The following is a 22,310-nucleotide window of genomic DNA, read 5'->3' on the forward strand; positions in this document are numbered from 1 at the left end:
TTTTGAATGTGAGTGTCCAGATTTTAATTATTGTATATTTCATTGTCTTAGAATCATTGTATATATAATTAATATTCGAATCAATTATAACATTTATTAAATATAAAATTAGATAGTCTGATGTTTTAAAATACTAATTCACCTTGAGGGTCTGCTCAGGGCCTGGAGTCCTGTTGTTCTGAAAAAAATCCTGTTTTATTTCTTTGTTTGTTTTAAATTTAAAGTTCACATTTGCTTCACCACATGATTTTCTTGGATTTTTGTTGCATTACTTTAATGAAACTGTTTCCTCATGATATCATCAGCCCAGTCACCCATAACTACATTTCCCAGCATCCCTTCTGGTCCCCACCTGCACGTATGCTGCGTTCACGTGCTATGGAAAATAGGATATTTTCCACTTGTGAACTGGTATTTACCAGTGTGTTGCGTTCAAGTGCTTTTGTTGTCGTAATGTGGTAAAAAGATGGAGATCCAGACCTGTTATTTAGCTAAAACTATTTTAGATTGCTTAAGTCATCTGCAACAGCAAGAAAATGATTTATCAAACCTCAAAAGGTAAATAATATGCTGTATATTTTCTAGATCATGAATAGTATATAATTTTTTTACCATTCACGACTCTTGCGGTGCTCTCCGCCATTTTGAAATGGTCAAAGGTTATCTCATCTCAGCAACTCTTCCATCAAAATATTCTACGAGTTGCCCAGTGGTAAATACCACATGAGGGGGTGTTCATGTGCATTTTCCACGTCGGCTTTTGGTATTTACCATAATTACCATAGCACATGAATGCAGGATTAGTCAGCCATCATCACACCTGCTACTGATAATCACTCATCACCCACGCACCACACAAGCCCTGCGTCCCAATTCGCATACTATCCGTCCTAAATAGTATTCGAAAATAGAATTAGTACGTCCCAAATCGTAGTATGTTGAAATGAGTGTTTCAAAGATACCCGGATGGTCTACTTTTTCCGGTCAGAATCCGAAGTGTAGATCGATGCACACTCTAACGGCTGATATTGCCCACAAACCATTGCGCGTTGGACGAGGATTCGGCTAGAACTACAAACACGAGTAAAAAGTGTTAAAAAACTACAGACTCGTAGTCAATACGGAGGACGCGCGAGTCCACGCGGTTGTGTAGAGAGGTTTAGATTAAGTGCTTTCAGTGATTAATTATCAGTATCAAACCTGACGAAAATGAATTTATTCAATGTTGTCCACATTATATTGCATTTGCAGCAGCATTGTGAACTTTTGTAAAGACACGTTTAGCCATTACGTTTTAAATGCATCATATTCAAATTGCAAACACGAGGAGAGCATGAAAGACCCACGACTGGCAGATGAACGTGCTCTCTGAAACGGTAGGAAATAAAATTAAATTGAATGGAGAATTTTAACTGTGACAAGATGATTGACAGGGCAGTTTACGGTGACAGGATGCACGCAGCACGCGACAGAGCTGTCCGTTAAAGATGACGTGATAGTATGTCCCAAAAGCTTGCCTACTCTTTTGCTACACACTCAAAAGTATGTACTTTTTCCTCACAAAAAGAGTACATACTTTTAGGGCGTAGTATAAGTAAGCGAATTGGGACGCAGTGAAGCAGTTACTCTTCAGTTCTGGTCTTGTAGTTCCTATCAAGAACCACCAACCTGAATAACTGAGAAACTTACCTGTGGAATCTTCTTCAGTCTCCAGTCATAATCATTGGTAAAACAAATCTTGCTCCATCCTCATTTACTCAAAGTAGAAAGAGAGACAGACAATCTGCATTAATAGACACAGTTTTAGGTAATAGTGGCGCACAGCCGATTAGTATATTAGTAGGAAATAATGTGAATAATGTGAGTAAGCAGGAGACCAACACAATATAAAACCCAAACGAAGTATTTGGAACGCCCGTTATAAAATACATACATTAATAATTAGTCACACTTATAGGTTGTGATTCTAAGGAGCAAGTTGTTCCAATTAAACTGGGTTCTAACCCATCTTTCAAGAGCAAGCGTTTTGAGAATCCTGCGTTGAACTTCTAGATTTGAAAAAGCAGTCGTCAGAAAAATCAAGGAAACACAGCAAACGTTTGGGATTATACGGCTGTGGTATCGTGGTAAAGATCACAGTCTCATCCTTTAGAAGTGAAAATAAACTGAATTTACTTTCACAGTGACGACATGATATCCACATGAACAAGCTACAGCAAGATGTCCTGTCCACACAGAACGTAGGCGAGCACAATGAGAATAGTTGTGACGTGTGAACTTCACAGAAGATTTGAAATCCAAACGACTCGTTTGAGCCCATTTCACGTTAAAGGGTGCCATGTGCGTTGGATATTTACGCTTTTGCAAAAGCGTCCTATATGGCGCTTTGGGATGAGAACGGGGTAGGTTCAAGGTTAGTACTTACTTTTATTACCCAGATATTGTAATAACTATATAGTATGTACACAGGAAACAGGACTGTAAAATAAAGTGCTACCAAGTATGAATAAAAATCATAATCAGGTGGATTTTAGTCAAGTTTTTTTAATTAAAATAAGACAAACTGTTTTTATAAACTTAAAATATTCTCCATTTATTCACAGTTTGATGTACACTGAAGGCAGTGAAATCTTGCTGTAGCATGCAGCAGACAACACGGAAAAGATATTGAAAAACACAGTGCTTCCCACCAGAGGGACCAATTTGAAGGCTGCGCAACATCCGCTACCACATGCACGCACAGATATGCCAAAGCTCATCCCTGACAGGTGGGACTCTGACTGTTGGCTCTTTCAGGGGGGTTCTCATGGGACCAGCACAAGTGTCTGCCTCCATACCTCACACACACACACACACAGCCAGAATATGACTCTGACAGTCTCTGATACTTAGCTGTGGCTCTGGGAAAAAGTGGCCTTCATTAGTTCGCCAGTACTGATCTGATGGCATCCTTTAAAATGAGCCTATGCTGTTTATGTTGTTAGCTTATGTGCTGTATTTGTCACACTATTCCTTCCATTTAAGGGATGTCAGAGTTGTGCCATTTGTAGGTCAGTGTCGGAAAATAGTTTTCTTCTCTTTGTAAAGTCCTACAGAAAATGAATTACTTTGGGTGAAAGTACAAAGTAAAAGTGTGAAATTAATAAAGTTTTGAGGAAGGCAGAATGTTTGTTTCAGGCACTCAAAGTAAATACGGTAACACTTTACAATAAGGTTCATTAGTTAACATTAGGAAATGCATTAACTAACATGAACTAACGATGAGTAATGCATTAGTTACAGTATTTATTAATCTTTGTTAATGTTAGTTAATACAAATACAGCTGTTCATTGTGCGTTCATGTTAGTTCACAGTCCATTAACTAATGTTAACTAATACAACCTTTGATTTTAATAACGTATTAGTAAATGTTGGAATTAACATTAACTAAGATTAATAAATGCTGAAGAAGTATTGTTCACATATTGTACATGTTAACTATTGTAGTTAACTAATGTTAACTAATGAACCTTATTGTTAAGTGTTACTGTAAATACATATAGATTAAGGTCGGGATGGAATAATTTTCTAAGTGTAGAAAATCTATTTTCTAATGCATTATAATGATCTTATTGTGAACAATTTATGTATGCATATGTTTTGTTTTTTTTATTTGTCTTTTTAAATCTATCTTCTAATGACGTATGCTGGACTGGATCATTTAGTCAATTAACTGCAAGCTTGCATTCAGATGTGCCTCAATCCAATCGACAACTGATGGAAAGAACCAAGCCCCAGCCCTACATTATTTTCTTTTTAAATCTGAAACAATAAATCTGTTTCTCTTAAATATACATTACAATACGAAATCATGGACGTTTCATAAAGAATCTGATTGGAGGAATCATGCTTAAAACTGTTGTAATAATCGGATATGACATTAGGTTATTTCTATATTAACAGGCCATTAAAACCATTCAAAAGAGAGTGTAGTGGGACCTCTCTCTTCGGAGGTAGAGCAACTATAGAAATGCCACCACCGGCTGAAACGTGACTACGCCACCCTGTTTACCAGGGAAATATTAACACTATAGGTTTACTGTCTCACACCCGGAGACACGCAGGAACGTGATTGTCAAAAGGAGGGTCAGAGACGTGGATACAAAATATGCAAAAGTTTTATTTAAATATTCACACCATTAAAAACATCAAGAAAGAAATAGGTCATCAGCATTCCCCACGAAAGAAACACAATAGCTAAAAGGGAACCGAGGCTTAATGGCAGACACCTCTCAGGGCGCACCAGGCTTCTATATAACTCTCAACACCCTGTGTACCACAGCAATGCACACACATCGCAATCCAGTCCAGCACAGCACTCTGTGACGAGCCCACCACCACACGTAAGGGTCTGATAGAGGACTGCCCTAAAGCCTCGGCTCGTGTTGAAGGAGTTGTTATAAAAATCTGGAGGTAAGCAGCAGCGTCAACCAGCGTTTCCCACCAGGTCTTATTAATCCTTTTGTTCATAAGCCGACGCCCACCTACACCACGCCGGACATCATCATCCACAAAGCACGGGAATGCGAGAGGGACATGCACAGGGAGCGCGGCCGCCGCCCGCAGCCCACACGACGAGCTATTCCCACCACTCAAGTATCGGAGAGACGGGACTGCCAAAGAGACAGCAAGAGAGGCATGCAACCGGAAAGCTGGGGCCGCCAACAGCCGCGAATTATCCTGAAGCTCAAAGCGGAAACAACACCGAAAGCTGGAAGGGGCGGTCCCCGAGCAATGACGCAACTCAGACGGCACACCCACACAAGGGTGAACGATTCCTTTTTATATTGTGCCTCCTCCTGGTAATTGGCCCTCACTACCCCCAGCGCATCAATTTAATTATAGAGCCCCACTAAGTCCACTACAATCTACCCCCCCAACCTCGGATCGTCGCCCCGACGGTCCCAGTCAACTCTACTTAATCCCATGGCCTAAAAATGCGTGTTATACCTTGCATTTGCTGAAGGGAGACCCCGCCCATCTCTCCCACCGGGCGGGGAAGATGATGTCGATTTGGATGTAGGCCTGCAGTTAAACGGCTTGTTCGGCGCAAGACAACCCCATCAGCCCTAGGCAGGCCCTCAGGCTGGGGTCCCCGGGTACTGGCCCTACTTCTTTCTGGATCCAGTTGTCCTGGCTCTATCATAAGAACTGGTTCTGTAGGTTCCATCCCCCCCTGTGGGCCCGGTTCCGCTTCAGGTGCCAGCCCTCTCAGTTGTAGTTCAACTGCGAATCGGTCAGGCTCCTGTACCACAGCCAGCAGATCCCCCTCATCCTCGTATTCACCTACTGGGTGTGTGTCCCCAACTGGGTCACCGAAGGGACTACTGCAGTCTGCGGCCTCAGTATCTTTACAGACTCGACTCTTTACCAGTGAACGGTGCACGTTCCTAGTCTTGGTAAGGTCGTCCACAGGCGCAATTGTGTACACGACACCACCCTCCTTCGGTGCCCTCGTCACTTGATAGACCACTGGGCTCCACAGGTCCTGGATTTTATGACGGCCCCTTACCCCATAATCCCGGAGGTACACCAGCTGACCCTCCACCAGCGGTTCATCTCGGACATGTTGATCGTGATGGGCCTTGCGTCTGTCGGCCATCACCTGCAACCGTTCGCGTGCTCCTGCAAAGGCCACCTGTAGTCTGGTTTGGTGTTCCAAAACCCAATCATGCACACTACCCTCAATAGGCTGTGGCTCTCTTCCCAACAGAAAATCCACGGGCAATCGCGGCTCCTGCCCGAACATCAGGAAGTGAGGTGATTCCCCTGTGGACTGATGGGGGGTGCTATTATAGCTGAACACTACCTGGGGAAGACACGCTACCCAGTCACGTTTCCTGGACACTGGCAGTGTGCGCAACAGATTGTGTAATGTGCGATTAAAGCGCTCACACTGGCCGTTGCCAGCCGGGTGATATGGGGTCGTACGAGACTTCTCCACACCATAGAGGTTACATAGTTGACGGATTAACAAGGACTCAAAATTTCGACCCTGGTCAGAATGGACGCGGCCCGGAACGCCAAACCTATAAAACCATTCCGTCACCAGTACTTGAGCCACTGTCTCGGCTCGCTGATCCCTTGTTGGAACAGCCAGGGTATATTTACTAAACACGTCAGTCATTACTAAGACGCTATCAATGCCAGAGTGCGTAGGCTCCAGAACGGTAAAGTCCACAGCGAGGATGTCGTTTGGCCTAGACGACATTAACCTCCCCATAAATCCCTGGGCGAGTGGCTGGGTGTCCTTGGCTGACTGGCACCGCTCGCACTCCTGACACCAGCTTGCCACCTCAGAGGACAATCCCGGCCAATAGCACCGCTGTCTCACTAGCTCCAGTGTGCGCTCTCTGCCCTGATGACCATGTTGCTGATGCAACTGTCGCAAAACCTCGGGCTTCAAGACCGCAGGCAATACCAATTGCAACATCTCTTCCTTACCCTCGGGGCAGTAAACTCTTCGATAAAGCATACCGTCCCGCTCAACCAGACGGTCCCACTGACGGAGCAACGTTAGGGCTGCCTTAGTCAGCCGGCGTCGTTCCTCATGGCTCGGGCGAGTACCACGTCTCCAGAATCGCAACACTTCCCGGATAACAGAGTCGGCTTCTTGCAGTGAACCCAACTCACCAACTGAGTAACCGGGAAGCGTAGAGATCACGCATTGGGTCAGTACTCCAGCTGAGTCCAACCCGACCATTGGCCGCAATGACTCAGGAATTGCAGAGCCGGGGACCAGCCCGTCTAAAACCCCAGGATCCACGGGGTCCCGCCGTGAAAGTGCATCTGCGTTTCTGTTACTCTTACCCGAACGGTACTTGATGTCAAAATCAAAGGCCGCCAATTGAGAAGCCCAACGCTGCTCCGTTGCTCCAAGTTTTGCGGAGGCCAGGTGGCTAAGGGGGTTGTTATCTGTAAATACCACAACCTTACTACCCAACAAGTACTCGCGGAATTTCTCTGTCATGGCCCACTTGAGCGCAACAAACTCCAGCTTCATAGAGCTATAATTGGACATGTTGCGCTCCGTGGGCCGTAGACTACGGCTGGCATATGCCACTGGTCTTACCTTACCTTCATATTCCTGGGAGAGGACTGCCCCCAACCCCTGATAGCTGGCATCCACCTCCAAGATGAAGGGTTTAGAAAAATCCGCATACGCAAGAACAGGAGCGGTAGTAAGCTTCTCCTTCAACTCCTCAAAGCTCACCTGACATCTTTCACTCCAGGCCTCCTCAAAGTTCCTTCCTGTCTGTTTACCCTTTACACCAGCAAACTCCCCTACCAGCTTATGCAGAGGGGCAGCCACCTTGGCAAACTCCGCGACAAACCGCCGGTAGTAGCTGGAGAACCCCAGAAAGGACCGTAACTCTGTGACACTAGATGGACGAGGCCACTGGGCCACAGCCTCTATCTTACTTGGGTCGGTGGCTACTCCCTTGGAAGAAATGACATGACCCAAATATCTCACCTCCCGCTGGAGAAAAGCGCACTTATCCAACCGAGCCTTTAAGCCTTCCCGCTCCAGCCGGTCCAAAACTAGCCCCAACCTCTCCAAATGTTGAGCAATAGAGGTGGAAAACACCACAATATCGTCTAGATATAAAAGTAACGATTGGCACTGTTGGTCCCCGAATATCCTCTCCATAAGTCGCTGGAAGGTAGAGGGGGCATTGCACAACCCGAACGGCATGCGGTTCCATTCGAACAACCCAAAAGGTGTGCAAAAAGCGGTCTTGGGCTTGTCCCCCTCTGTGACCGGGACCTGGTTGTACCCACTAGCTAGATCCATGGTAGAGAACCAACAGGCCCCCGTCAACGCATCCAGCGACTCCTCAATACGGGGTAAGGGAAATGCGTCTCGTCTAGTCTTGGCGTTTAACTGACGGTAGTCCACGCACAGGCGAAGACCACCGTCTTTCTTTTTAACCAACACAATTGGCGATGCATAAGGGCTGCAACTCTCCCTGATTACCTGAGACTCCAACAGCTGGTTAATGTGGGCTCTAACCACCTCATACTCAGAAGGGGGGACACGGCGATGTCGCTGCCGAACGGGAATGTCATCCAGCACTGGGATATCGTGTGAGATGAGACTGGTGCACCCCAAATCGCCATCATGTTCCGAAAACACCGTCTGATACCTACTAAGCAAAGCTCTTACCTTTTCTTGTTCTACCTCTGGCAATGCAGATAAGTTCAGCGCGGCAATCTGCTCCGGAACAGTAGAACTGGCTACCTGAGTACCCTGGGAATAGGCACTAGCGGTACAAGGTCTGACTTCCGTAATACCCATGGGTAAACTAACAACATGCACCCTAACGAGGGTACCCAGTACTCGACGGCGAAAAAGCAGGACATCGGAATTGCCCATATTAACCACTGGCACATACACTGAACCTCCAATCACTCGCACCAAAGCGGGGGAGGCTAACAACCCCTCTGGTAACCCTGACTCAGAGGGCTCAAACAGCACTGTACTACCTGCCAGCTGTTCTGCACAAGTCGCTGCAACAAACTTAATGGTACCGCCTGAGACGCGACATACCCGAGGACCGCGCACCCTCACCTTAGTCATATCAACCGATGACTGCTCCCTACCTTGATGGCAGTGTTGCAGAGCCTGGAAAACTGACGGGGGCGCGCAAGAAACTGGGGGAAAATTAAACAAAGCAGGGCCATGGTGTCCAAAGAGCTCCCGGTAGCATCGCCCGAGAACGTTCATCCCCAACACACCAGGGACTCGAGAGCGCAGGCCACCAGGAGGATCCCTGACCACCAGCACCCCGCAACGTGTCACCATCCTACCACAGAGCTCGATGTCCAACTCCATATAACCAATATATGGGATGGAAAGACCGTTGGCGGCCCTCAGTTGTAACCATGAACATGACCTCAATTGCTCTTGACCCCGCGACTCAAAATACTGAATGAAACAACTTTCCGTAATAGTTGACACCATCGAACCTGTATCGATTAAACAAGGGATTAACACACCGCCAATTAAAACATCCAAATGGGGACAGGGGGACATTAAATTTGGACTAGAATTAAACTTGTTACCGTCGGAGTCTGCCTTTTCCCCAACCGAGCTGTGACTCTTCAGCACGGCGGGAATTAGTTTTCCGACGCAGCAGACCGCGACTGCCTCCCTTCCCCACCTGCTGCATCAACGTGAGGACGCAAAGGCGACTGGGACATGACGCGTTCCCCCCCACATTCCCGTGCAAAGTGGCCTGGTTTTTGACACCGCCTACAGATAACGGGCCCACCCCGGAAAGGCTGGGTGCGGGAATGGGGGCCCTGTAACCGGGCAAAACTCTGTGTGAGCTGATTTAACTGCTCCTGTTGTAACTTTAGCATTTCTCTCAACTCTTGCATTTCAGATTTTTTAGGTAGACTACCATCCCCGTGTACTTCGAACTGAAAGCCATGTGCCGCCGGGACGGAAAGACTTCGACCCCTTGCCCCACCCGGCATTCCCTCCCTCTCCCATCGGATTGCTTCGCTCCGCACCTCTAAGAGGGTGGAATTGGGCTGGCGACGAACAAACTGTTTTAGTTCACGGCGAAGGGAAACGTCACAAACATATTCTACAAATTGATCCCTCAATAAAACCTCTGCATTTAACATGGTGGTAGGGGATTTCTGTTTAACTTTCTCTAGGAGCCCCATCAGGGCCAGGGAAAATTCTAGCAAAGTCTCCCCATCCCGCTGTCTCCTAGAGAAAAAGGCCTCCTGTAGGGCAACGTAAGACTGGGAGCAACCATACAGCTCTTGTAAAATTAAATAAATTTTCTCTGGATCTCCGCGCTCAGCCGCAGGGCGATGCCGAATTTCCTCACGTGCCTCTCCTGTTAAGTGATCAAATAGAAAAAACGCTTGATCAGCCACAGACAGATGACGTGTTCTTATACAGGCTTTCGCCTCCTCTATCCAATCATTTATGCCAATACCCGGCCTACCGTCAAATATTGGACATTTTCGATCCCTTGGGATAAACACGAGCCGCTCAGTTAATGAAGCACCACCACTCGCTGATTGATCAGCAGGGGGCACAGACGATCCTCTAGAGGAACCGGCCATTGGACTCAAAGGAGCAGCTCGGCTCTGGTCTTGACGCAATTTCTCATTATCTGCCCTCAGCTGAGCAACAAGATCCCTCAATTCCCGCATTTCCTCCTCCATTTTTATTTATTTATTTTTTTTAACTTACCAGAGCAACCTCGGTAAGCAAGTAGCACCAATACGGAATGCTCCCGATCTCCTGAAATGACGCTGCTGCTTGTCACCAACACTATACTTGAAAACACACAAAAAAAAGAGAAAAAAAAAGAAACAAACAAACAAACAAAAAAAAAAACCACTAATGCATTCATAAAATATACAGTCAACAATTACCCAGACAACAATCAGTATCCACGTCTCAGCCCAACAGAGAAATTCTACAACCCTGCCGACTACGCCAGAATGTAGTGGGACCTCTCTCTTCGGAGGTAGAGCAACTATAGAAATGCCACCACCGGCTGAAACGTGACTACGCCACCCTGTTTACCAGGGAAATATTAACACTATAGGTTTACTGTCTCACACCCGGAGACACGCAGGAACGTGATTGTCAAAAGGAGGGTCAGAGACGTGGATACAAAATATGCAAAAGTTTTATTTAAATATTCACACCATTAAAAACATCAAGAAAGAAATAGGTCATCAGCATTCCCCACGAAAGAAACACAATAGCTAAAAGGGAACCGAGGCTTAATGGCAGACACCTCTCAGGGCGCACCAGGCTTCTATATAACTCTCAACACCCTGTGTACCACAGCAATGCACACACATCGCAATCCAGTCCAGCACAGCACTCTGTGACGAGCCCACCACCACACGTAAGGGTCTGATAGAGGACTGCCCTAAAGCCTCGGCTCGTGTTGAAGGAGTTGTTATAAAAATCTGGAGGTAAGCAGCAGCGTCAACCAGCGTTTCCCACCAGGTCTTATTAATCCTTTTGTTCATAAGCCGACGCCCACCTACACCACGCCGGACATCATCATCCACAAAGCACGGGAATGCGAGAGGGACATGCACAGGGAGCGCGGCCGCCGCCCGCAGCCCACACGACGAGCTATTCCCACCACTCAAGTATCGGAGAGACGGGACTGCCAAAGAGACAGCAAGAGAGGCATGCAACCGGAAAGCTGGGGCCGCCAACAGCCGCGAATTATCCTGAAGCTCAAAGCGGAAACAACACCGAAAGCTGGAAGGGGCGGTCCCCGAGCAATGACGCAACTCAGACGGCACACCCACACAAGGGTGAACGATTCCTTTTTATATTGTGCCTCCTCCTGGTAATTGGCCCTCACTACCCCCAGCGCATCAATTTAATTATAGAGCCCCACTAAGTCCACTACAATCGCAAGAGCACTTTATTTCGATAGTCCACTTTAGACATTATACAAACTATAAGTAACTTTTCAACTACATGTCAACTAACTCTCATTAGAGTATTAGTAGTCTGTCTGCTTAATATCTGCTAACACTTTATTTTGTTGGTCCCCCGACAGACATTCAACTGACTATAAGTAACTTGGCGACTACAAGTAAATTTATTCTACTAACCCAAAGCCTTACACCCAACCATAACCTAACAGTCTACTGACAGTCTACTAAAATATACTAATACTCTAATTAGAGTTAGTTGACACGTAGTTGAAAATGTACTTATAATTAGTAGAACGTCTAAAGTGACTATCGAAATAAAGTGTAACCACACTTTATGTTAACACAGAACAAATAACTAAGAAAAAAAGAAGAGGGCTTCCATACACAGGGGAAGACCAGAGACAAATCAGAGAACAGGTGTACATTAATCAGAAACCATTGCAACAAGTGAACAAACTAGAACACAGGCAAAAGAGTGACAGGGAAAAACATGGAAACGAAACTAAACATGACAATGACATTAAACCGTCCAACTGAGGAAGGAGGAAGGGGCTTCTGGAGGAGGATGATGATCATCTTATGGCGTAATCGATGGAGGGAGGAGTCAAGATACAGACTGAGTGAAGCTGAACCAAGAAGCCGAAGACCCATGATGACATTGAAGGCCTGGAGGAACATGGAGCCACAGGCAAGCATGACTGAGACCACACTGGTGTAACCGGACAACACTATCTCACGCCCAATTCATACGAATTCGACGAATGATTAAAAAGTGTCTAATTCGTACGACCTCACTCGTACGAATTTGTACGATTTGTCTAAACCCACGTGATGGTTAGGTTTAGGGGCGGGGTAAGGGGTAGGTCATTCGTACGAATTCATACGAATTGGCCAATTCGTAAAATATGTACGATTTAGCAAAATCGTAATTCGTACGAGTAAGGTCGTATGAATTGTTACGAATTAGCCGTCGAATTAATTATTCGTCGAATTCGTACGACTTGGTCGTGAGATCGGATTGAAAGGAAGGAGGAGACCGGCGTAGCCAGAGGGGTGGACGGTCGAGGCACAGCTGAAGACTCAGAAATCCAAGGCGGAGCCAGAGTGATGATTGAAGTAAAAGTGGCAGAGACAAAGACGACTTTGTGCACTTTTGGAACTGGCGGGATCCAGCTCATATGAACCTCAGCTGAGTTTAGGCGGGGCTCCACTCTATTCCCTCAAACTCCACTAAGATGCCCTCAGTGACGGACATTGTTGCATTGCACTGTAAAAATTTTTTTCATGATTTGTAATCACAACATTTTTTCTTTTGTCAAATCAACTTAAATAACTTATATAGTTCAGATAACATAATATTTTGAGTTTCTGATGATTAAATCAATCTCCTTCATCGTATTAACTCAATTTTTCCATTTCAATGAACTTAAAATTTTAAGGCAGTCAGGGTACTTACATTTTTTAAGTTAAACCAACAGTATTTTTTTACGGTGTATGGGGATTCACATCTAACCAGCACACCACATTTTCAGTGATATCTCACGACCAATTTGTACGAATTCGTACGAGTGATTAAGTCTAATGGCTAATTCGTATGGATTCTTATAATTTGTCTAAACCCACGTGATGGGTAGGTTTAGGGCCGGGGTCAGGGGTATGTCATTCATACAAATTCATACGAATTGGGCAACAAGGGAGCAATCCGCTTGCCATAGCAGGATCAGGCAGACAGCAGGTATAGCCATATATAGGAAACAGAGAGAGGAAGAACAGGTGGCACAAATTAGAAACCATGACAACAAATGGATTAACGATAACAGGCAAACCAGTGACAAGGAAAACCTGTGACTTGAGTCCTGGATATTGAGTACAGATTCCACAGCAGGGTGTCCAAAGAGAGAGAGAGAGAGAGGAGAGAGAGAGAGAGAGAACGCGTTGTCAGCTGTCATGCACAGTATACGACCATCAAGACAATTCAATCTCGCTCATCTCACAGTTCCTAAATCACTCAATAATCCTGAAACAGTGAACACCTCTATAATAGTCAACCAGTGAAGTGTGAGCTCTAAAGCTTGATCCTCCTGAGCCAGCCTGTGATTAATTCAGTGGGATTCAGCATCATCCTGCAATTTCATGATTTGCAGTGCAATCAGTGAGGTGTTATGGTGTATTCATTAGCATCTGTACATACAGAACCTTACATGCATTCATTTGCAATTTTGAACAAATTCCTTATTGTAAAAGATATTTAAGGCCTGTACTCAGGGAACTGTTGTTAAATTATTATTATTGATTCACTTCAAAAGGTGAATATGTCTGCTGAATATGTTCACCACCTCAGAACTAAAATACCATGTCAGTAATAACCACAGACTGATTAATGGTGCAAATTGTATGGCTTTATCAATTGTATATAGCTTCAGCTTTGCTGTGTGTGATCTTTCTTGTTAATAATATAAGTACTGATATGACATATGAGCATACTGTATATATGGGTATATTGAAAAATGACTACCTGATCCATAACAAACATTTTTGCAAAATATGAAATGTGACACAAATTGCTGCAGTTTCCTGGTGAAATAACCATTGGCAATAAAAGTGTTACAACTGTTACTTTCAATGAAGACAACATGTTTTTAGTCTGTTCCACACACTAAGTCATCAAATTGTAAATTGTTTATCATTTCGTTTAAATGCGCATTAAGTTAACTTATTTAGTTGTGACATCATTTCAAGGGACATCTCATACCATATTTCGATAAAAGTATTGGGGAAAATGCATAAGGAGGGCAATTATTTAAAATTATTTTAAATAATTTTAACTTGTAGAGAGACACTAGCAAAGCCAGATATGTTTTTCCCTCTTTTTAACCTTTTTTTTTAAAGTATCTTCCTTTACATGATCTCATTACACATTACAAAGTCCTACAATTATAATTATAAAATAGTTTGCTGCACACATAGACACAATATCTTGTGCAATTTGTTTTTTAATGTGTTGTTTTTTTCAAGAGAGCAATATTAATTTGGATTTTACATCAGATAACAGCGCTTTTCTTATCAGGCACTTTTATTGCCAGTATGTAAATTATATTGTGCAAATGAGGTGACATGTATGACCTCCACTTTGCAGTTATCCTGATTCAACCTCTCTCGCTCTCATAATGTAATGTATAACAATGAATTTAAATAAAATCTAATATAAAGGAATTCAAAAATATGTAATAGTGTATACATATATATATTGCATAGTTCTAGCATTCAGCAGGTTAAGTGACCCTTTTCATTTTTTTTTTCATTACCTGTTATCACTTTATTTCAATGCCCTCCAACAGACATTCTACTGACTAAGTAATTTTGCATCTTCAGGAAGATCTTTTTCTACATTTGCAAACCCTAAAACGTATCCCTAACCTAACCGTCATCTAACAGTCTATGCAGTCTACTAATACTCTAATGAAAGTTAGTTGACGTACAGTTGCAAAACCTGGCTCCTGTAGTTAGTCGAATGTCTAAAAGGGACCATTGAAATAAAATGTAACCAATTATCCAAAACACTTGTTTGTTGCTATGCAGTCTTAAGATCATTGCATGTCTGGACCAAAAATATAAATAACATTTAATTCGAAATGTTCATGTATAAAATGACCATATGGTAAACTGTGTTTTGTCAGACGTTTTATTGTTAAAGTTAATTCAGCCTCTTTATTTAACTTTCATCAAATACTCAATATACTTGGTGGGTGTAACGTACTGGTGGTTGTGGAAAGCACATGCTGACCCTGCTGGAGCTGAATGTGGGAGGAGCCAGGGCGGAGTCCGGGTGGAGGCGGAACCAGAGTGAGTGGCGCAGGAACCGGTGGAGCAGAGATGGAAGGCTGACGCTGAGCTGCTGACTCGTGGAACTGAGGTGGTGATGAGGACTTGGATGACTGGGTTGACGCTGGAGCGAGTGAGGTCAAATGAAGGGAGGAGTTTGATGAAGCTAGGGTGCAGGGTGTAGGCGCAGCCAGAATCCCGAAAGTCAGATGCAGAAGCTGGGCTTTGATCACTGATGGCTGACCTGGAGAGACGACGGAGCCCAACGGAGCTTCCGAGCAGACTGGCCCAATTTTGAAATAAGGCTATAGTGTGTTATGTATATGCTAGGCCAAAGAGATGTGTTTTTAGTAGGGATGCACCGATACCGATACCGGTATCTGGTATCGGCCTCGATACCACATTTTCTAAAGTACTCGTACTCGTTAAAAGTCCCCCGATACCGGGGACCGATACCATGTTCTGAGAAATGGGTTAATCACAGGCGCCGAGTGCCCACCCCCAGGCTCCGGCTGCAGCTCAGAGCGGGGAGATGGGGAGACATGTCAGCCGTGTGGAACAGTGATGCGCGGGTCAATGTATAAACAACCCGCACACTACCAACGTATTCAACTACCCGCCCGCTACTCGGACCGCAAAAAAAGTAAGAAAATATTGTACCCGACCCTCTTCCTGACCGTATTTTTTAAAAGTAGTACATGCTCATCGTAGCGTCATTGGGCCATAAACGTGTAACAACACAGCATCGCAAGAAGACGTAGCCTACATATAACAAAGGCAGCACTTTGGTCATCATCTTTCATTATTTCGGTAAATGTCTCCCACACTTACTCTTTCTATTTGTGTATTTGCGGAGCTTCCACTCCCCAGTCTTCACCTTTTCTCTTGCCGCCTCCATCTCTCTGCAGACTAGTGATCATAGACATGGCCGGTTCGTGAACGAATCGGTTCTTTTTAATGAACCGGTCGAACCAGTACGCTAAATCGAACTGAATCATTCGCATCAGTTCACGTCTTGCGTCAGTGCTGATCCACAAGTTACTACAGTTACTCACTTTCAGACATGCCTGACAGTCCCTCCGATTTGAAATAAACCAATATCCCGAATTATATTTTACTCCAGTAACTCTAACAGTTCATTGAACTGAGACATGTTGTTGATACTGCGCATCCGCGTAGTAACGAACGCAGAGGTACAGCGGTTCTCGGATCACACCAGTACAGAACTGAGAACTGTTTAGACTGAGCTTGTGTGTCATCTTCGTGCCAGTTATTCAGCCAATAAATAAATTCGGCCTATATATTTCATAGAAAATTCTATCTAGTACTATATAAATACAAAGGTTTAATTGGCATTTTTTTCCAAACGACCTGACCGACCGCGACCCGAATATCATTAAAAATATTTTTGGATGACCCGTAACTGCGGGTAACCGCGGGTGACCGCGGCGCAGGCACCCGCTCATTTTGGATCAACCCGTGCATCACTGGTTTGGAACAATTTCAAAGTTAATGGCTTTGGATTAGGAGAATAAGTTTACTTGTAGTCGCCAAGTTACTTATAGTCAGTTGAATGTCTGTTGGATGACCAAATAAATAAAGTGTTATCGGATATTAAGCTGATCGTACTAATAGTCTACTAATACTCTAATGACAGTTAGTTGACATGTAATTGAAAAGTTACTTATAGTTAGTAAAGTGGACTATCGAAATAAAGTGTTACCCAAGTAATTTAATCAAGGACCTAAAAACCCATATATAAAAATATTTAAATCATGTTTTTTTTGTTTTTTTATTAAGTACTCGGTATCGGTATCGGCGAGTACTGAAATGCAAGTACTCGTACTCGTACTCGTTTTCCAAAAAAGTGGTATCGGTGCATCCCTAGTTTTTAGTCTTGATTTGAACTGACAGAGTGTGTCTGCTTCCCGGACAATGTTGGGGAGTTTGTTCCAGAGTTTTGGTGCTAAATAGGAAAAGGATCTACCGATCTTTCGAGATCGCAATAGGCGTGAAGGACTATAATGCGTTAAGAACTCACTCAAAGTACTGGGGAGCTAAACCATTCAGTGCTTTGTAAGTATTCAGCAATATTTAAAAATGTATACGATGTTTAATAGGCGGCCAATGCAGGGTTGACAGAACCGGGCTAATATGGTCATATTTCCTGGTTCTGGTAAGAACTCGAGCTGCTGTGTTTTGGACCAGCTGTAGTTTGTTTATTAAGCATGCAGGGCAACCACCCAGTAGAGCATTACAATAATCTAGCCTTGATGTCATGAACGCATCAACTAATTGTTCCACATTTGTCAATGAGAGCGTTTGGCATAATTTAGATATATTTTTAAGATGGAAAAATTCGGCTTTACAGAAATAAAGGTATCAAATAGCACACCCGGGTTTCTAACTGACGACGAAGAATTAACAGAGCACCCATCAAGTGTTAGACAGTATAGGTTATTACGTGTGGAAGTTTTTTGTCCAATAATTAGAATCTCTGTTTTTTCAGAATTTAGTAGTAGGAAATTACTAGTCATCCAATTTTTTATATCAGCAAAGCATTCCGTTAATTTTGTGAGTTGGTAAGTTTCGTTAGGTTTTGAAGAAATATACAGCTGGGTATCATCAGCATAACAGTGAAAGATAATTCCATGTTTTCTAATGATATCTCCTAATGGTAGCATGTACAGAGTGAATAGCAGCGGTCCTAGTACTGAGCCTTGTGGTATGCCATACTGAACTTGTGATCGATAAGATCACTCTTCATTTACTGCTACAAACTGATAACGATCAGATAAGTATGATTTAAACCATTCTATTGCAATTCCACAAATGCCAACAAAGTTTCTGGTCTATTTAAAAGAATGTTGTGGTCAATTGTGTCAAATGCAGCACTAAGATCAAGTAACACTAGTAGAGATACAAACATGATCGGATGATAAGAGCAAATCATTTGTGACTCTGATGAGAGCTGTCTCAGTACTATGGTATGGTTTAAATCCTGACTGAAAATCCTCGCAGATATAATTTCTTTCAAGAAAGGAACACAGTTGTGAGGAAATTGCTTTTTCCAGTATCTTTGACAGAAAAAGCAGATTCGAGATTGGCCTGTAATTGTCTAATTCTGCAGTTTTATCATAGCCAGCTTAAAGGTTTTTGGTACGTATCCTAGCGACAAAGACGAATTAATGATATTAATAAGAGGATCTATGACACCCGGAAGCATCTCTTTCAGTAGCTTGTTTGGTATAGGGTCTAACATACAAGTTGTTGATTTAGATGAATGAATGAGTTTGCAAAATTCTTCCTCTCCTATAGCAGCAAATGAACCAAATTTTTCCTCAGGGAGACTACAATGCACCCCCTGATGTGATGCTGTAGTTGAGCCATCATGAAGGGCCAGCCGCTCTCACCCAGATCCAGTGAACGGAACCACTGGTGGTGTTGCTCTGGGCTCCGGCCGACCCGCTGCAGAATGGCTGTTTTGAGGTTGTCGAAGACCAGGAGTTTCTGGACAGGCAGCTGTTAGGCCGCTGTATGCGCCTCCCCGGACAGCAATGGGATGAGGCGCACCGGCCACTGTTCTTTAGGCCACCCACATGCCTCCGCTGACTTCTCACAAATGTGCAGGAACACCTCCTGTGAACCCATTTTAACCTCCCAGTCTATCCAGGTCCAGAACGTCTCGCGATCCTCTTGTTGGCCCTGAACGAGCATCATGAACTGACGCTCCAGATCGTTACGCATTTACATCAGGGCCTAGGAAGGATCGCAAGGGATCCGCAAGTGGCAACGCTGACAAAGATTGCATGCTGGCGGTGGCTTCCATCTTCCTTCCCGGGTTTCGGCACCAGGTGTAACAATATTCAAGGAAGAGGCCAGAGTCGGCTTGTGGAGAATACGGGTCTTTATTGGAAAACAAAACAAAAACAAGGTCGTGCACACAGCACTATGTAATCAAAACTCAGTCCACTACAATCAGCTGTCACTCAAGACGTTCCTCGCACTCTCCGCACTCGGCATTCTCTAACACACTCTTCCCGTTGTTCTCAGCTACTGTGCGATCACCCACATGTCTCCACTGGTCTCTCTCTCCCAGCATTTTATTTCCTCGTGGCTTTTATCGGTCTCCCCACGCCAATTACTGAAACAAGACACAGGTGTTCGTCATTCATACTTATCCCACTCACGCCGCACCTGTCTTTAGATCCTCTCTCCTGTCACAGACCTCGCTGAACCACGCCCCCTTGCCACACATGCTTCGATCATGTTTTCTATTATTATATACAGTACTTTGGGACTACATTTTTTCCATATGTGCAGTTGATTTAATCTTCATAGAAAATAACACTTTAATTATAAATCTAATTTATGAGACCATTGTTTTCATCTCTATTTGTGAAAATGGCCAATTAATCAGGGACATATGGGGCAGGGGTTCCTAATTAAATCTTCAGCACAGTACATTTTTTAAAATGTGTTCTTGGCCGAATGTGAAGGGCTGAAGATGGTATGTGAATCTACCCACTGCTAGACAAAAAGCATAAAGCGTGTTCAGCACTTTCTTGTGAATGCAAGTAATGTGGAAAAGTATCTTGAAATAAATTATGTCACCCCCTTAATCTACAAAACCACAGTGTACACAGTGTTTGTCATGCAACCATTATATTTAGAAAAGGGCCATCAATTAAAGCTGCATATGATTGAGAAATCCACTTAAGAAAAGGGATAAAAATGCAAGAAATACTATTATACTAGTCTGAATGGACAATTTTACAGTGAGGACAAATTTATTTCAAAGTCTGAGGTGGCTTGGTCAAATAAAAATTACCTTTCAAATAAATCAATCAAGGAAAGTTTATGAGTTTAATTATGATGACCTGAATTGTAAAGATCTTTTGAAAAACATTTAAAACATCTTTTTTTTTCAATTTTATATTTTTATTTATTATTATTACTATTATTATTATAATTTTGCCATTTCCTAGTTGATTTGTGTATCTTTAAAAGAAGGGAACAGTGTGCAACAATACAAAGAGACATTTTTAAAACTTCTCAGAAAAGCAGCTAGGTGCAGTGTAACTGTCACACTTGTATAGAAAAACAGCATAGTGGAACACACACACACACACACACACACGCACACACACACACATTCTGTGTGAAACGGCCATGAGACTTGGAATGGGATAATTATCACATTGTTTTTTTTTTGTGATTTTTTTTTTTTGGGAAGTCACATTTGTAGGCCTTATTGTTATTGATAATGTCTTCTAATTTCAGTTCATTTCCAATGTCCTGTGTTAGGGAATAACAGTTAAAGGACCCAGAACCAGATATGAAGAATGAAGACCCGGAGTCGGAATTATAAAAATGAAAGAAAGTTTTACTGAACATAGTTTGCCATTTCATCAGCAGAAGTCAGCTTCAAGACTCACTCAGGAGTTCGTAGGCCGCCGCCTTACAGTTACAAAGATCACAGCAGTTATACAGTTTCCAAGGTCTAAGCTACGTCATTGCTTACACGTTGAATGATTCTCATTGGCTAAGATATAGATACACAGTAATTTTCCACACATATACAGATAGACGAAACATATCTCCATCGATGAGGCACGTCATGACCTTCCAGGTCATAGATTTGGGTTGCTGGCGCCAGTGTGTCCAGAACAACAACTCATTCAATCTCCAATAATGGCAGTGGTTCCTTAACCTGCAACTAAGAAGACTAGCACTAAACCTTTGTCTAACTGGAGTAAGACTTTAACAAAGAAATAGTGCCTTAAACTGTTGGCTTCAATGACCCCTTTATGTTTTAACACTCAAACATAAACCAAATCCCTATTTCCCTATTATTTTCACTGTTACTGCATTCACCTAGGACACTAGCAAATAGGAGCTCCCATCAAGGCTGAAGAGAGTCTGAGCGTCTTATTATTAGTTAAAGGGTTAGTTCACCCAAAAATGAAAATTAAGTAATTAATTACTCACCCCCATGCTGTACCAACCCCGTAAGACCTTCGTTCGTCTTCGGAACACAAATGAAGATATTTTTGATTAAATTTGAGAGCTGTATAACTACCACATTGGCTCCTAAGGGACTGCCTCTTGACGGCCCAGAAAGTCAATGAAGAAAATGTTTAAATATCCCAAGTGACTACCGTGGCTCAACTATATGTTTATCAAGTGACGCGAATACTTTTTGTGCGAAAAAACAAACAAAAATAACGAGTTTATTCGACTATTTCTTTTCTTCCTTGTAGGCCAGAACGAGAATTCCTTAGATTTCCACGACGCATGCGCGAGAGTTGCGATCTGCTTTACACCAGCTTACACTATTTCAGATCGCAATTCTCGCGCATGCGTCGTGGAAATCTATAAGGAAGTCTCGTTCTGGCCTACAAGGAAGAAAAGAAATAGTCGAATAAACTCGTTATTTTTGTTTGTTTTTTCGCACAAAAAGTATTCGCGTCGCTTGATAAACATATAGTTGAGCCACGGTAGTCACTTGGGATATTTAAACATTTTCTTCATTGACTTTTTGGGCCGTCAAGAGGCAGTCCCTTAGGAGCCAATGTGGTAGTTATACAGCTCTCAAATTTAATCAAAAATATCTTCATTTGTGTTCCGAAGACGAACGAAGGTCTTACGGGGTTGGTACAGCATGGGGGTGAGTAATTAATTACTTAATTTTCATTTTTGGGTGAACTAACCCTTTAAGTGTACCAAAACATAATGGTAAAACATTCACTCGTTTGGGAGAAAAACAGATAACATTTGCTTCTCAGAAAGCAAATATAATAGAAAGAATACAGTTTAATATAACAATTAAAGTTCAATAAAGCAATGCTCAATATAGCTTGACCATCTGTACAGAGAAGTATCATATGTGTTGGACATATGTGTTCACGACGCCTTTAGGATCCATAAACCTTTCTCCTGAGACCAGAGAAAGAGACAAATGGCCTTGTGCACCTAAAAGAAGCTGGTGACTTACATCAGCATG

The 22,310-nt window shown here is 43.2% G+C and overlaps 1 protein-coding gene across 1 annotated transcript; it reads right to left on the reverse strand.

Annotated features, from left to right (window-relative positions):
• Positions 1 to 4,255: 4,255 nt before the first annotated feature.
• LOC148976967 (uncharacterized) lies at positions 4,256 to 19,051 on the reverse strand. The gene is made up of 5 exons (XM_089118192.1): positions 18,904 to 19,051; positions 15,240 to 15,548; positions 10,881 to 11,199; positions 4,991 to 9,204; positions 4,256 to 4,653 (listed from the first exon to the last, which is right to left on the reverse strand). Exons 1-5 carry the CDS (start codon positions 19,049 to 19,051, stop codon positions 4,256 to 4,258), a joined length of 5,388 nt encoding a protein of 1,795 aa, XP_088974318.1.
• Positions 19,052 to 22,310: the final 3,259 nt, after the last annotated feature.

Source organism: Pimephales promelas, chromosome 12 (assembly GCF_988280905.1).
Source record: "Pimephales promelas chromosome 12, fPimPro1.hap1.1, whole genome shotgun sequence".
NCBI classification, from domain to species: Eukaryota; Metazoa; Chordata; class Actinopteri; order Cypriniformes; family Leuciscidae; genus Pimephales; species Pimephales promelas.